Source organism: Zootermopsis nevadensis, unplaced genomic scaffold (genome assembly GCF_977971745.1).
Source record: "Zootermopsis nevadensis isolate Lab colony 2312 unplaced genomic scaffold, Znev_1.0 Znev_ptg000017l, whole genome shotgun sequence".
NCBI lineage: Eukaryota > Metazoa > Arthropoda > Insecta > Blattodea > Termopsidae > Zootermopsis > Zootermopsis nevadensis.
In genome coordinates, this window is record NW_028259149.1 from 2940813 (window position 1) to 2958637 (window position 17825).

A 17825-nucleotide genomic window follows, 5' to 3' on the forward strand; every position below is an offset into this window, starting at 1 on the left:
ATACACAGCGATTCTAATTTAAATACAATAATACGTACGGACGAAGACCCAGAACAAATCTGATTATAATATATGTAACGTGCATTGTGCAAGTCATAGGGACAATAAAATGCCTCATTTAACTTGATATTAATATGACAGAACGTACATTATAGACTGCAGTATTATAACGCCAATACGTATATTTATTTACTTATTTGCTTGTTTGTTTATTTGAGGTATATTTAATGACGTCGTTAGCAGCGTATATAATCTTGAAGATACAGCCATGTTTATTAGTGCGGCCTTAATATAAAAAGTAAGAAATTGTCACAAGGCCAACTGTGCAGCTAATTAAAGTCGAAAAAATATTCCCATAAAAATATCATTTTATTTCATTTGTTGATTCGGAATATCAAAAATCTTTGAATATTAACTTCTGGACCACATACGTGGGTCCCTTGTTCTCAAGACACGGCGAGTCCTTAATTTACAAACTCAGGATACGGCCCACCGAAAACGATGGTAACGAGTATGTTGACTAAGCAGTCGTGGACAGCCGACAAAGGGTGACCTTTCACTTTAATGACTAAATGTGGGTCTGGCTAATAAATATTTTCCATAAGGAACACGACTGTTTCAAAAAGTGTCAGGCGAGAAACAAAGGACAAACTCAGTTTTACGGAAGACAGTAACGAAACTTCCGTTTACATGAGGATGGTTCTGTGACTATCTGAGAAGAAGCCTTCGACGTTCGTATAAAATCCCTGCGTGTTGGAGCTCCTTAATTTTGACTGACGTAAAATGATGAAAACCTGGCACTGCATTTCCGTCCGCAGTGACTACTTCCTGTAAACTTTGTCTTACACAGATCAATCCAGAATTTTGTCGTATTCCATCTAAACTGCAATGACCCATACACCCACCAGGTACAGGGATTGAATAACCACCACTCTGACCTTAAAACGACACCCGCGCTCACTGATTTATCCCAGGAACCAGGTCACAAACACTGGGTTAATGGAAAGGAGCAGGTAGGGAGATACGAGAACATAACATGGCTGCAAGTAGGGCGCGGGGAATCTCGGGGGGTATTCTATATAAATGTCACATTCCCTGCCCTCATCTAGTGTATCTCGTTTCAAATAACACAAATAAAAGCATGCACGTGTGTGGTCCTGTGGTCTGTTTTGTCAATGGCACGTGTGCCAGCCGACTCGGCAAGACCCTGTCTCTTAAATACTCACAACGCAATGATCTTCCTGGCGTCTCCGCCCGGACCACAAAGTCTAGTCATGTCGCGTTCGGGAGTACTGTGTGGCCGAGTTAAGTGACCCACAATTGTACAGGATGGACCATAAACGTGTTCCTAAAACCTGTGTGACTACGGAAAAACTGTGATAAGCTGACACGTCGTCTTCAGCTTCGACTAAGCAACATCTAGCAGCAGCACAGTCGTTCTTCAGACACCGACAGTCACTCAACTGATCAATAAATTCCCCGCCTTTCATGGAATCCGACGATTCAATACCTGGTCTATATCGTAACGCAAATGCATTAAATGAAGTTAAACTTGTCTCTGTGTTCAGTTATGCGCCGCGTCACGAATACGATTGGGGAGTAGAGGTGCGTTGTCAGCTTCAAACCCCGGCCGCTTTAACCCCTGGGATAACGCTCCCGGTACTCGTGTCGGTCTGGGCGTGGTGAAGGCAAAACGCCTTGACCTTGACGGGAATCGAAACCCGCTTGTCCACCTCGTAGCTTAGTGACTACGCTGACCAGAACTAACACAATCCCGAGTTTAAATAAAACGAGTGACATTTAGGGACAGACGTAAACTACCTTGTTGATGCTGATCTTCTGGGTTTTCATCGCCGTGTAGACTTCTAGGGGGACACCAATGCTCCGGAAGAACATAATGCCTTCATAATCAGCCCTGAAGATAGAAACAGAATGTTTATACGAAACGCCGGTAATTACGTACAAATCCACACAGAGTCAACAGCGACCTGGGCACAGAGGTGAAAACCTCGTTCATAAACATCTCACCCGCAAGTTAAGATGTAAATGACTTAGATTAGGCCAGGAACTGGTAAGGGGAAGGACGGAGCGGGGTGAGAGACAGGGTCTGATTAAACACTGGCGTAAAATATGATGAAATGTCATCCGCCTACGCGCGCACAGTTCGTGCCAATAAAAATGTAGTTGGCCACACGTCGGCATGTCGCAACTGTAAACCACATCCATAAAATCGGTTTACAATTTTACGGCAACTGCAACTTGAAGATGGCGTAACCGACCGCGACTGGTTGTCATGACAACCACAGATTTGTTACTCATTTTCTGTTCTGAAATTTATTCTGATATGCCTGCGTCAGGCACCAATTTCTTCGAGTATCAATTTCCCATCTCGGCATACTTTTCCGAAGCGATTTGCTCCCTTCATTTTATTCAACAAAAGTTTCTCAAGCGATTCTCATTTCTGCCATGCGTGCTACATGCTCCTAGGAGAATGAGTTGCGCGGGGCATGTAACACGCATCGGACAATTATGCAATCGCACAAAATGTTGGTTCGAAAAACCTAAAGAAAAGAGACAACTTTATAGAAATGAGTTGATGGAACGTTAATTTTTTTTTTTTGTCGTAAGGATACAGGCTGTGAGAATACTGATTGGATTCTTCTGCGACCAGTGGGAGGGGGTGGTCTTACGCGGTGATGAACTTTAAGTTCAATAACAGAAGGAGGATTTTTTGACAAGCTAAGCGACTACAGGATTATATTACCAGAAAAAGTCTGGTACACAGAGTTGATTTTAAATGGCCTTCTCATCCCATCACCATAGATTCGACGAACAGTACAAATTATGAAGAGCTCAGAGTATGTAGGACTGCAGAGAATTAAATTATATCAGAGTTACAAATTTCGATTAATCTATTTAATCTCAAAAACTGGAGCGAATTTTAAATACTACAAATGACTTGGGGGGGGGGGGGGTTACGTGCTGCTTTCGTGTGACCACGTCCGTATAAAGAGAGCGGACATTCTCTTAGCGTCCGTCACGAGGAGAGCCTGTTTCGGGAAAACCACGTAAATTGGTGTTCCAGAGCACAGGAATGCTTTTATGCGAGAAGGAAAGACCTCCTTTCTATCGCGCGCCCAGTTGAGGGACAATAAATTGGATCTCGTCCACTGACAAGAGCTAAGGCAGCACGACTTGGCATTTCGTGAGTAGCTGCCCCACCATTTGCCTGCAGATACATTTCTTTCTGCGGACTCGTTTCTCCATTTTCAACACATCCCGAATATAATTTATATGATACTCTGATTGGAATGCTGTTCTGGTGGTCCGGAAACTAGTCACTGGGGGCCAGCAGTTTTACTTTTGAATTCAACACATATCACTAACCCAAATGCATTATTTGCGCACGAAACCCGATTTTCCTAACAAAATTCACTGACTGAAAAATGTTGTTAATATCTTTATGTTCATTAAACACAACAAGAAAATTATGTTACTCGTGTTTTATTTAACGACGCTGTCATACCTTGGACTGTATGATCCAAATTAACAGGATGAATAATATATAATGAATTTGAAACGATACGTAAGGAAACGTTCGTGGTCTAATTTAAGTGAATATCCTGACACCCTCAGAGAAGGACTGAGGAAAACCATGAAAATCTCGGTAATGGACTGAGGAGAGTGGTAAGTTACACGTTACAACAGCTCATCACTGGTCTCTATCCTGAGCCGGATTAATCCAATCCATCATCAAAACCTATTCCCCTGAGATCCATTTTAATATTATTTTCCCATCTGCGCCTATGCTTACAAAAGCACAAAAATTAATGCTATCATAAGACAGACAAATTCAGTGTACATCATACATTCCACTTCTTTTAGATCCAGTCTAATATTATCGTCGCATCGACTCCTGTATTTTAGAGGCAGTGCCTCTCCTTCAGGTTTACCTATCAAAAATTTACACGGATTTCTCGTTTCTCTGACGTGTGCTACACATTTGAAACGTGTGTACGTATATGTCTACGTTCCTACGCTGATTTAAACATTTTTCTCCCTCGTTTTATCTAGCGATGCGTCGAAGTAACTCACAAACACACTCATCTCAGTGTGCCGAGCGTTACATGCCACATTAATTTCACCGCGGTCTGCCTCGGGCCACTAGAAGCGGCACAGTCCTAAACTAGCTCAGGCGTTAAAAGACGTGCCACATTTCGGGAATGGTTTTAGTGAGACCACGTGCTATATGGACATCAGATAAGCGATCCATTGCAACGCGGGCTTAAACCCCCCCCCCAGTACCGCTAAAAGGAGTATTTCAGCTGGGGTCAACTGTTGAGATAACCCATTAAATTTTTAATTACGCGACGAGATCAGATTACGAATGAGGAACGTAAAGTGTTTCTTCCACGAAAAATGAATCTCACTAACCAGTAACAAGAATAATAAAGAAGTGTCCATCCTGCTAGATGCTTGCGCGTATAAAAACAGCTTGGAACTTTCTACGAGTGACACAAAAGATGTCAACCATTCATCTGGAGAGACGCCCTTGAATTCAGTTAGTCGTGTCTAGTGAAAATATAACTTTTGGCGATGTCACCACACGTGATTGTATTAGCTTCTCTGTGCCAAGATCAGTGGCGGAATGGTCACAGGAATACATACCCAAATGGTTATTTTATTTCTTGCTTATTTAACGACGCTTCCAGCAGCTATGATTTCACAGGGTCAAATGATTAATATACGATGTATTTGAACGGGGCATTGAAGGAAACGTTAGTGGCTTTATTTAAAACATTTGCCTGGACGTACTGAGACGAACAAAAATTAAAACTTCCTCAGGTCGGAGGGCCGAGAACTGTACCCTGAACTTCCCGATTACGAAAGAGGAATTCTAACCACTCGGTCACTCAATACGGCCGTCGACAGACTATGCCGGTGTTTTGATTTTCTTCAGTTTCTCCAGATATTTGCAAGGCTGCTTCTCCCAACATCATTTGATACTCATCATTCAATAACCGTTAAAATCATTCACGTATAACCTATAAAATTTATAAAAAGTCGTTAAATGACTTAACAAATTAATTAAAACAGCGATTCTGAATATTTTGTGATTCAGAGGTAAAAATAGCAGTGGTTTTTCGAAAACCTAATATCTGTCTGTCCTTCTCACTTCGTACAATAATTTACAATTTAAATATTTACGAATTTTCAAGTTCTCATTGGCATAGATTAATATAAATTTAGGGCTGCAAGAAAGGTCGGTTTTTTGCTGACTAGCTGAGCACCTATAAGCTTCTCAAGAAGGGCTCTGTTCCACGTGGTAAGGGATTATATAGTTAAATACATTGTTTAACAACGACTTCACAGAACAAAAGTCTTTGATTTACGCGTTTTAGTGTCACGCGGTGTTTTTCGAGCAACGAAGTTACTGCGTTAATGACGGCGTATCTTATTGGTTTAACGCACACTGACTTATATAAATAGCCCGTCTGATGTCTAAATGGATTTTATTAATGTCAAGAGCCGAACACTCACCCCTGCCAGCAGACACCAGCGTCCTCTCTGACGTCACTTGCGCCGTCTCGTTCTTCTGAATTAATTTCATCGTGGATTGGAAGCTCCGCCTCCAAGTCTGTGGAAAGAACAAAATTTCAAGTTGTTGGAAAATGGAACAAAGGAAAATTAAAAACAAACTAAACTGAGAAGTCTTAACTGCATGATGATTAGCTTTGTAATTTGTAATCTTATGTTAATCATTCAAAAGCCACGTGCCACCTACTTTAAAAATCAATAAATGTGTTTTTTTGACGTAAATACGTCTATAAGGAAGGGTCATTCGGCAAAAAAGGGGAACAAAAAAGGGAAACGAAAAAGTGTAACAAGTGTACCTAGGAAACATCGTGTTTACTCGGAATTGTTGTTACCTAGGAAACGTCATCTGTTTACTCAGCATTGTTGTTACCTAGGAAACGTCATCTGTTTACTCGGCATTGTTGTTACCTATAAAACATTACATTACCTTACATTACCTTACCTTACCTTACCTTACCTTACCTTACATTACATTACATTACATTTCATTACATTACATTACATTACTTTACATTACATTCAGCTACCACAGACCCATCTTAAGCGTAACTAATTCAAGTTGAATAAGCAATGTCTTAACAAACTTATCTCAATTGTAAAGCATGTATAAAGGAAATATTTAGAATAAAGTCAATATATAAACTTCCTTGCCGTATGGACGTATTTACGTCAAATTCTCCGGAACCGTGGTTCCACTATCACTTTTTACTTATGGGTTTCATATCATTCTCACAATAAATAGCGAGCCCTGAAGGTGAATGGGGGGCATGGTGACAGCGGTAGGAATTATCCTTGCAGAGAAAACTAGTGGACCGAAGATCCCACGAAGAAGGAAGCAAAAATGTAAGACATAAGCTTACTGAAAACTACTAAACGGTACCTGGACTATTTTTTTTAAACTAGTTAATTCTTCATCAAGCATGGTAACGACAGAATCAAAGAGACAACCTGAACGTATTGAAGAGTCAGTCCAACACTGTTCACCGGAGGCAGAGTCGCATGGCACTTGAAGACGGTCAGAGCTGTTAGCATATTATTGAGTTAGGAGCTAGTCAGGCCCTTGACGTGCTGAAGTGTTTGCTGTGTGTTGCGCCTCACAGCAGTAAGCTGTCCGTCACTCCTCTATTGCCCACCTGCAAGGCAACGCAACATCTTAACCTCTGGGACACGTTCACACATTAATTAATCACATCCCATACCCAGTTTTACAAATACAACCCGTATTCTTAACCCTTCAAAGGCCGGGCATGGCTGCACGCTTTAAAAATCATTTGAATGAATGGGTCTTGTATGATTCTTACTCTAAACAATGATTATTTCCTTAAACAGCAACCCTCCCCCCTCGTGTCGCCCTCCTTAATTTTGTCGCCCTATTCTATGAAGAATAAAAATTATTAGTCTTTTTGTAGCATCTCATCTCTTCATCTCTCTCAGGTCCAAATATTCTCCTAAGCTCCCTGTTCTCGAACATAGTCCATCTGTATTCTTCCCTTAACATTAGAGACCAGGTTTCACACCCATACAAAACAAAAATTAATTATATTTTATAACGACCTGCTTGAGATATTCAAGAAGTACTATAAGTAAGGTTATGTTGTCTTCCAGGATGTTGCGCCATGCAGACTTGTCGACGTTTCAGAACTGCTCGACAGTTCCAGAACTATTTGCATTCAGTGTATCACACGCGGAGTCTAGTTCATAACTATCTCTCCAACCTTCTTGACCCGTTTTATGTGTCCTGGCCTCTACGAATCTCGTACACGCAAGGACACTCATGTTTATCATAATACCTAGTGCATCGTGCCTTACACGGTTCCATCGTACGAAATGTGGGTGGGCCAGCGCTCTTTTGTAAGTTTGAACACAAAAAGGATACTTTAGTTTCTTTTTATGAAGGCAAAATGTCTTTCGTTGATGTTCGCCGTTCTTTATTCCCGTAACACCTCGTTGGCTGTTTTATTTCCATGTCGACCGGAGATTCAAAAGTGTTCCAGGTTGGCCAGTGGAACGCAAAGTGGCTGGTCTTCTTGATCTTGTTTTGTTTTATGGAACAGGCTAAGTAATGGGCTAATGTAGCATTGTTCCTTGGGCAATCACATGCCGACTGCACTATGATCTTACTTCAAGCATAAGTGGCATACGTCAGAGTTCGACCAGAAGACTACTGATTATGGGGACGGACCTGGACCCTGAGTCGTCGATTTTTAATAAACTGAGACAGCTGATATACACAAAAATGGTTTGTTCATATCAGTCGCCGTGAGAGCTTCTGATAATACAGAAATATATAAAACAGGCATCAGAAACTCTCGGGCGCCGCGGGGAGGAGTGTAAAATATCTTGTAAACTGAAATACATACTCCGGGCTGTGGGACCTCTGACTGACTGCGACCGAAATGCGGAGTGAGATTTGTGGTTCTCATGGACATGAAAGAATGGGATGTGGTCCACTGGGTTGAACGTCCACACGAATGACGAAGTAGAACATAGGCTGAGAGGAAAGGTTTCTTCCTTCTTTACTCTTTTCTTTCTTGTCCTCTCCTTCCTTCCTCTCTCCGATTGTTCCGTTCTCCTTCTCTCGATCCTTTCTCCTCTCTTCCTTCCATTCTCAATTCCTTTCTTCAAGTCTCTTACTTTTTTGCAATTTGTTCCTTATTTTCCTTAGTCTCATTTTCTATCTTTCTTTCTCTCTTTCTTCATTTTCTTCTCTTTTACACGTGTACTTGTATTTCATCCGTTCTATCTTCCAATTTCCACCCTTTTTCCTCTTCTGTTCGCAACTTTCTTTCAGCAGATGGTCCACTTTTGCACTACGTGCGATCACACTGCCCTGTGATTCACGCAGGAGGGTGGTCACGGAGTTTTTGAAATTCGGTGTAGCCCATCAAACGCAGCGTCGTATCATAAAGCTACTTACAGCTCTAATGCGACCAGCGCTTGCACACTGACCCCTCTCTGCCAAACGCTGATTTCGTTAATGAAGACTCATGAATCACAGGAGTGCTGTTTGTTCAGGGGAAAAACAGCTGTGGCGACTGCGCACTTGAGCGCGGCAATTGCCGGTCGACCCCGTTCATGTCCTCTCGTAAAAACAATTCAGGATACTATAAAATATGACCCCAAAGACCTGAAAACAAGAAGATGACTGTCTCTGCTGTGATGTGCCGTGTAGTAGTCTTGGTGAATACTGACTGGCGTTTCGGAGGACTTTGCAGATTCTATCAGCACGGCTATCATTTTACAAGGAGCATCACAGACGACATTTATGTAGCAGCGGCAGCAGTTGAAATTATTAACAGATTTCAGCAGCTGCAGTCACAAACAAAACTAATTGCTATGGTCGCATTTGTGAGCAAAAGAGTTTTCTGTGGAAACATTATTTAATTACTGTTCTGATGCATGTGTTATAAAATAACCGAGAACTTTAAACCACTGGCATTTAACTAATATTTCAAAACTGTGTTTCCTCAGAAAGAGCAACGAATCATACGACTATTTGAATGAAATTTAGAAACAATTCAAATTAATATTTATGGATATTTTGTGATTCTTGCGAAAACGTCAGGTGATCGCACTTTAAGATCGCTGCTCTGGGTCAAGAGATGACTTATGTAGGACCACAGAAATGTGGTACTCACGTGGAGCAATTTCGGAACATTGCGGTAGGTGGAAGGACCTCCACGAATAATTACCAGCGATCGCATCTCACGGAGGCAACAGAGATTGACCTCTAGAGGTCCTGTAATTCAAGAAGAATGGATGGGTTTTTGTAAAGTAAAGAATCACTGATCTAAATTATTTGTTTAAAGTTAAACGCTGCTAAATAAACTGATTCAAATACAAGAATAAGTAAGGCTGAGTTTTACAATAGCCAATTGCTCACAAGAAGAATCCGTCACGAAGTTTGACAATACCCAATAAATCAAAATGTAAGCCTATTTGAGATTAAAGCCTTTTATCCCACGAAGCAGACCATTAAGACGTCTGGCAACACAGAGGCCCAGACCCAATCTCAAAATATTGGGTCTAAAATTTGTGGTGATTAAAATTGGCAATTGAAAAGGCTTTTGTGAACACGTTAATGAACCTGCCGAAACAATAGAAACAGAAAATTTCCCAATTCCTCCTCGGCTCTGGGGCCCCAGGGGGTTAAAGCTGTCGGTGCCTGAAGCTCCGTACACTACCGATTTTAAGAATGCGTGGAGTTATACCGCCACTCACCAATGACTCATATCACTGCGCTCAATTTGAAAAGGGACAACTTTAACTTTGCCTCTGTCAGTTGGTGGTAAGCTTCTGATACGATTGGTGACCGCCTACAGGACGTAAACCAGGCTTGCAACGCAGATATGAAATTTCGACACGAAAACCATTCTCGGCCGGGTCGTAGTGTCATCCCAGCAAGGTAATAAAAGACACACAAATTGTCCTTAAGTATCGATGCAGCAAACAGAGCATGCACCTTCCTCGACCATTATCGCTCCCTGAAAATGGACAGCACGTAGCAGAAAGCCATATTCGACATGTCTTCAATGTATTCTCTCCACGGTAAGATGATGTCATTCAAGCACGTGACCGGCTTGGATCGACCGTAAGTTGTAGAACGAACGGGCCGACAAAATTCCGTGAACCAATTGAATAAAGTCTAAAAGACACAAAAAAAAGTGTGTAGATGACAAAGTAAGAAGTGATATTAGCAAGGATGCCAATCCTTTGAAGCCCGCAGCTCATATAAATAATATTTAAGAATTCAGTCCCTACCGCAAAGAAAACACTACACTTCACCATTACCAATATCGACTGGTTGATGGTGATCAAGGGTATAATAATAGCTGATATAGTGAGAATTACGCAAAACCCAGAGATACCCGCTGTGGGTAAAATGCACACAGCGGGAGTTTATGGGTTAGTATGATCTCAGAATAAACAGCCGTCTTTTCCTTAAACAGTGTTAATCACCATTACCCACTTCACGTTTGTAACGGAGATTTCTTTCAAGAACAGAAAGTTTAAATACTATTTCGACGATATTCGGGATTCCAACGGTAAAACAAAATCATAGTTTTAAAATAAAGGGCAAATCGGCTAATATAACTCCCATTACGTGTTTTAGTATCTCAAACACTGCGATACGCCGTTCGTTCTAAGTCTCAGAAATGCCATTAAATATGGATTTGTCACCTCGCCGCGTAGAACAACATACAAACTGCATTCACACGCATGCAGAACCGAGATTTGTTTAGTTGTTTATGCGCCAGAAAGAGACCACAAAGACACCGGCATCTGACCCGTTTTGGAGGTCACATACACGTAAGAGAGCAGATCCATAATTTTGATCAAAAGATCTTCCTTAATACAGAATAACGGTTTGAGGGAATTTAATATACAAGGGACATGTGACATGCGATACTTCTTTTGCCTACAAATTACACTTTAACACTTATAAGGATGAAATGGGTTACCCAAACTGATTATAAGAAAGGCCGATGTACTGAAATTCTGCGAATTTAATGTGCCCTCCAAATATAAAACGCATTCCAAACTTGAACGGCATAACTGAAGTAACATATTTTCGTGCCAGCTTTACGCCACAGAGTTCAGCGAATACTCTGGACGCTTCTCTAAGTAAATTCCCTCGGAGTTCTGAATACATTTTAACATTGCTTACAATTATTTCAGGCGCACATTTTCTCCGAAGATGTATTTTCAAATTGTTTCAAAGACGGTTATTTTCGAACAGCGAGAGGCAAAGATTGACACGAATACAGAAGTGTAACATTCTGAAGCAATTCTATAGAATTTTCCCATATGTAATATGCATATCTGAGTCTCCAAATTCCCCCCGAGAAAAATACAGTAATTAAATTTAAAAAAACGACAAGTTTTACTGCAGCTACGTAAATATCTACTGGAATACAATGCGAACCGAAACGTGGTCAATCAGTTATTCGGGAGTTACGTGGGTGAAAGAAAGGGCTCTATATATTCGAGATAATAACATCTGTGTTTAATACAGATCTGTCGATGAATATTCTGTACGAGATTAGAAGGAGACGGCACATTCACGACGACAGCCTAAGGCCTCGAGTTCAAGCACTCCTGGTCAACATTTCGCTGGCTGATTTGTATCGCGTCTTAAGATTCCTCTGCTGGAACATATGAGAGATGGAAGCGCTTGGGAACTCGGTGCGTGGGAGACGTGGGTGGGGATCCGGCCACAAGATAGATCAGTATCGGCCCTCCCACCTCGGCCTCACGAGCTACAGGTGCGCGATCCGACGTTCATTTGTTTTCTTCTTTCAGGGAGGCTATCGTGCCCTGGGTTTGTGGAGGTCGAAATAAAGCGTTTCAGCATTCTGAAGATGAGTTCGTATTCCCCCCAAGTGTCGTAGCAAAATACCAAGTTCTACAATTATACAGTGTTTCATTTGATTCGGGTGTTTTAATATTCTGTAACAACTACTAATGAAACGTTATACGATGACATGGCCGTGAACGGTTGACACAGATGAGGGAAAATAGGTGGGGGGTAAACGTTTACTCAAAGTTTCTCCACTTATTCCCCCCTCCGTGTATTACTCTCACCCCCTCTCTCTTTCCCGATCCGCTTTCTCATTACCTATTTCTTTCAAACTATGTTTATATATTACGTTTAACCCTTTAAGACCCAGTGGTAACTATATGTACCACCTGCTTCACACAGTTAATAACTCTGCATTTTGTATGTATGGGTTTCGTATTGTTCTCAGTGTAAACAGGGATTATTTCCTTAAATAGCGTCAACCAGTTGTCATTTGTAATGGTGAAATGTTGTGTTTTCTTCGCGGTACGGACTGAATTCTTAAATAATATTTAGACGAGCTTCGGTTTCAAAGGGTTAATAAGTTCATTACGTTCTGCAGCGCTAAATACATCAAAGCGGTAATTCCAGGCGTTGCCATTGTACTACAAGTCTCACAATTTGTAAAGGCACATCCGTGCAGCCAAGATACTGATCCGTAAAGGGTCGAACACCTCATATTGCTGTAATTGTCACGCGATAGATCGATAGTATCAAAAGCGTGCGACTACAACATACTGGTGAAGCGATCGACTGTTCCGATATCTTCGATTGTGGTCTGGCCTGGTCCAGGTGGAAACTCACCTTCCCAGACTCCACCCAGGTACTTCAGTTTATCTGCGCAACGTCACAAATCAAATGTTACGCTACCCAGGGATGTACAAACTGAAACACTCACTCTACCATAGGTCCTCAATATTTTCCATATTTGGGACCACGTTCATCACTGCCTATCGATTCGCGGGCAGGAAAGTTGTGTAAATTGAAGACAATTTACTAAAAATGCTAGTAACTGTTTAATATAAGCAGATTCAAACGGGATATTACTAAAACAAAACATATCTTTAACGCAATTGGTCATCAGTGACTTATTTGACAATTGAGTGATCTTTCAATATCACGTAAAACTTCAATTAGCGCAATTTTCATGCGCAGGTTCAAGACTTGATCAGACGTATCCTGGATCATCATCTGACCCCTTGAAGTTCGTCTAAATAACATTTAATTATCCCGTCCGAACTGCAAAGAAAATACAACAATTTACCATTACAAGAACCAATTTTTTAGCACTGATCAATTAAATAATCGCTGATTCTTCTGAGAATTAAAATAAACATAAAAATATACTCTGTGGACAAAATTCAGAATTACTGATTGCTAAAGCAAGTGGTACGTATAGTTACCACTGGGCTTTAAAGGGTTGATGTTCTTCATCAAGCCGCACATGTCCATAGAAAAAGACACCGTTAAACAGTAACGACGTTATCAAAGTGTGTTTTGGGAGTCAAAAAGTTTTATAACAGAGAAAGGCACAGAAAAACATTCGCGGGCCGCAGGCTGTAAACCACAGCTTACACATTCTGAGCTACTAATGGCAGCGTTGTAAGTGAATAAGTGAAATAAATATGTACCATCCCAGCGTACGCTTCAGAACTGAGGAAAACCATGAAAACAGTCGTGAAATCCTGGTATATGATATTCGCACCCAAAAGTGAGTAAATACATGTAAGTCACTTTTTCTCTTAAGTACGGCACTCGCGTCTGTCAGTTATCACTTCCATCACGAAAGAGATCCCTAAGTGAGTGGAAACGCGATCATTTCTCGCTTTCATGGATCATCGTGCCGTGATTGGCTGCGTCAGATCACTTCCCCCTCGGCCATTGACACCTTCATCATTCAAAAGATCCGTTACGAAGATATTTATCACTTACCCATTCAGAGAGCCAATCACTTCATTCAATAATTCTCGCCACTTCCGTAATCTCGGTTCACAAATTACTATCACTCTCCGTTTAAAAGAAGAAGAAGAAGAAGAAGTGAAACTTTCTCCTTCCGGACTTCAAACTACACAAAATTTCACGTTCCTATTCCACTTTAAGTTTTACTTGTTAAATTTATAAACACGAATATAAAACTTGCAGTACATACCAACGCATGAAAATCCGTAATTTCGCCAAAGACTCCGTTTTTAATTTTCACTGTACCTTTATACAGAGTTCAGCATGCGTAACATTTTGTACGCCATGAACGACAAAAACAGTTTTGTAATATAAATCCTCTTTAAATATCCGCACCGTCATTTATCTAATTTGCAGCTTTCAAGTAATGTGACTTACGTTGCCATGGACACGCACAAACAAAATTCCTTTCCAAAACAAATAATCTGTACTCCTTTTAACAAGACTGCAGGGAGCTCCCAAAGTGGAGCCCACACTCTCAGCACATAATGAGCATTTTCTTGAGCTGTCCGTCGGTCCGTCCGTCTACATTCCCACGCTTTGCTTTACAAAACCCCTCCCTCACGCAGTCTACCCGTTCATCTTTCTTACAGTTTCCTATTATTCATCGTCATCACAATTTCATCACCTCCTCCTACCTGTTTCTATCTTGTCTTCTTCCACAGTTCGATCTCAGCCCAGCCTCATTCACCATCAGTGGCGGACTGACCATCGGCCGTCATTTCACAGTTCTTAAACCGTTCCGAAGAGCACATTAAACATTTTCCAACATGCTTTTTTAATTTTTACAGTAAGAATTTGTCAGCCCACAGTCCGAGGTGATGGACTACCCCTTGAAGACCATCAGCGTCTACTTATAACATTTTTTAAGATACAGTCAATAAATTGGTAAAATTTTATTTTATTATACAGCCTAGCAGAGATTCCTAGTACCAAGTTTTGTCGAAATCTGTCATAAATTTTCGGAGATGAAACATAGTGACAGACATGATATCTCAATTGTACGTTCATTTAATGCACGTCGGGAAATTTTCTTATCAGTGATGTCATTTCCTAAGGAAGAAAAATACACATATTTTTGAAGTAGAAAAATATCTCTGACCCAATCCATCCTCGTTTGTGCATCCAGTTGCTAACGATCAATATTGATAGGTAATTTAACTTCTCGTTAGGGATTCTGACTCAGGGGACCCGTGTTAAATCTCGGGTGAGTTCAAGTGATATTCGTGGTGGACGAAATTGCACTGGAGCAGGTATTTCCTTCAGGTAATCGTCCAACCACTGCTCGAGACTCATCTGTCACCGCCTCACGAGGTACGCGATATCCCTGACCAAGCAGCAGTGTCACACCCTCGACCCTAAGTCAGGGACTTCATCTCTGACCCGATGCCTGGCTGGTCTCGGAGTAAAGGCAGTTCAAGATCTCGGCCAGTCGGACAGTGGCTCCCTACTCGTGCAGAACCGAGGGAATGATTGTAATAAATTCACGTCTCCCTCCGCCCTGGTCCAGGAACCAATTCACTTAGCTCCGCAGATTACGCTGTGCGATACGAAGAACAAACAAACAATAAACTAAAAACCTTTCAATTAGGCGATAAGTCGATCGCTGTTGGGACCACAAGTCATGCCTGTAAGGCTAGGAGAATTGGGTTTCATGGGAAGATCACTACCTGATTTATTAATTTGGGATAATGTACACAAACGATAATTATAGTGTAGAGAGACAGTATGTACAGCGCAGACAAACAAAACTGAGATTTCCTGAATGTAACACGCGACGTTTGCAAGAATTTAGGGGCTTGTGGCAAGCAGATGAGATACCGGACGCTCTTCACATTGCAGCCAACACGTGCGGTGGTCCACAGTTGCTTAGTATGCCTGCCTCGTGAGAAGTTGGCCCGGGAACTTCTTAATTCTCTTCGTAACATCCACGTTGCTTCAGAAGGCGGGAACGCCTAATTATGCATTGTATTGGATACTTTTTAATTTTCGGTGATACAGAATGCTTCAAAGGCAGGGAGTTTACAGGTTGGAAATATTAAAATTTCCCATCACTTAAAGTACTGGAACAAAAATCCAGAAACACAGCAGTAAAAGCGGACAAGACAAAAACCAAGAAACGAGTCGAAGAAAAGCAAAACGAGAAGAAAACATTATAAAGTCGAACATCAAAGAAAGAAAAAATCGAAAACCGAAAATCCAAATCCAGAGTAAAACGTCAAAGACCAAAGTCAAAAGCAAAAAACAAAAATTAAGAAACGAAAGTAAAAGTCGAAAAATACAGAAACAAAGTCAAAACAAAACTCAAAATACCAAAGTCGAAAGTCAAGCAGAAAACCAAAATTCAGAAGAAAAAAAAGAAGACATTATTCCCAAAGACCAAACTCGGAGATGCAGATCAGTAATACCGACGCCCTAAGATCCATGGCAAAATTTCCAATGTCGAAATACAAAGTCAAAAAAACGACAAACAATCACAGAATGCCAGACCTGTTAATGGAAAAGTAGGCGAAGTGTAATCAACTAACAGATTTTAAGATGCCTTTCACGAGAAAAACAAAGTAATATAGCCCTTCGAGTCGAAAAAAGATAGACGACTTTGCTCAAACAATGGAAGCATAGCTTAAGGACTTTATTACACAAAAGACTTAACCGGTGATAAGTTCAGATAGAATGCAATTTAATGAACAGTGTGACCCAGACCACTTTCCTAATATATTTTACTTAACTCCTCTTTCCACACAATAGACGACCGTCCGAAAGCTGACAGACAATCTGGTCAAAAAACTTCCCGCCTACGAAATCCGAAAGATCATTTCAGTGTTCACAAGAACAGCCACTGATCGCTATTCTCAGTCAGACGAATTCAGTCCACACCGTCAAATACTGTTTTCCAACAATCTGTTTTAATATTGTTCTTCCATCAACGCTAGAGACACCAGAACATTTATAGACTAAATTTTTGTGTGAATTTTTCATCTACCACGAGTGTCCGAAGAAGAAATTGAAAGAGACTGATTATAAATGTGGGGCTTGGGAACAGGTAGTGACGTTTAATCCTCCATAACTCACGTCGAAGACTTCGATGGAACGCCACACACTCTCCGACAAACTTCCACTGCACGCCATATTTTTAATCAATGTATCTATTCACGTGAAGTCAAGTTAATTTCTTGAAGACTGAAATCGTTGCCACATATTGTCTGCTCGTCTACGCCATGATATCGCCTCTGTTCGGTCAGGGTTCAGAGGTCACACTCGCGTGTCAGCACGTCTCTCAGCTATGCCTGTTGTTAGTTCCGGAGAAGAGGCCTCCTTCTGTCTCCCATGGCTTATTTTCACATTTCTTAAGCCTGTATTTATTTAACAAAGGGATCCATGTTCACGATTATAATAAGTCATGCTTTAGATGTTAAATTCATTGTTAACGGAGAGTTTATAATGCATTTCTAAGTTTATTTCGAGGAGGGGAAGAACACTTTTTTTTGGGTTGTTCGTTGGTTTACGTGTCTGTACTGCAAGCAAATTAACTTTTCGCTGTTCGTCATGTTACATACTCGATTCCCTTCTCGCGTCACACAATTTGAGAAGTTGCCCAACATGGCATGCCTTTCATGTTAAGTCCGTCTTTCATAATATTTACAAACCTCTTGGTTTACTTAGGGACGCCTTTTCAACAGCATTAGTTACACAGCGTCATATAGTAATAGATTCATCTGAACAATGAATTTCAAAGGCTGTGGAAGTAAATCATTATGGTCTATTTGATGGTACGACCAAAGAATTACGCCGACAAAGTCTAAAAAAAAAGAGGAAGGAAATTAGCCTACCAGTCAGGACAAGTCCTCAGGCACACTTCAACTCAGCGGCCTGATAAGGTCTGATGCCAACTCTTGCAGGTTCTTCCCAAAATTTTTATCCGTCTGGT

The 17825-nt window shown here is 41.0% G+C and overlaps 1 protein-coding gene across 28 annotated transcripts in view; it reads right to left on the reverse strand.

Moving 5' to 3' along the window:
- The window catches only part of LOC110835423 (uncharacterized), a 310206-nt gene that overhangs the window by 103576 nt on the left and 188805 nt on the right, over positions 1 to 17825 (reverse strand). For 12 of the 28 annotated variants that reach the window (XM_087350091.1, XM_087350105.1, XM_087350090.1 and 9 more), the window contains 2 exons: positions 5542 to 5638; positions 1822 to 1915 (listed from right to left, as the gene is read on the reverse strand). In XM_087350091.1, the coding sequence (XP_087206217.1) occupies positions 1822 to 1915; positions 5542 to 5638 (191 nt within the window). Of the gene's footprint in view, positions 1 to 350; positions 1916 to 5541; positions 5639 to 5785; positions 5883 to 6546; positions 6732 to 14087; positions 14218 to 17825 lie in introns of those variants that run through there. The other 16 variants (XM_087350094.1, XM_087350108.1, XM_087350111.1 and 13 more) reach the window with 5 other exon arrangements.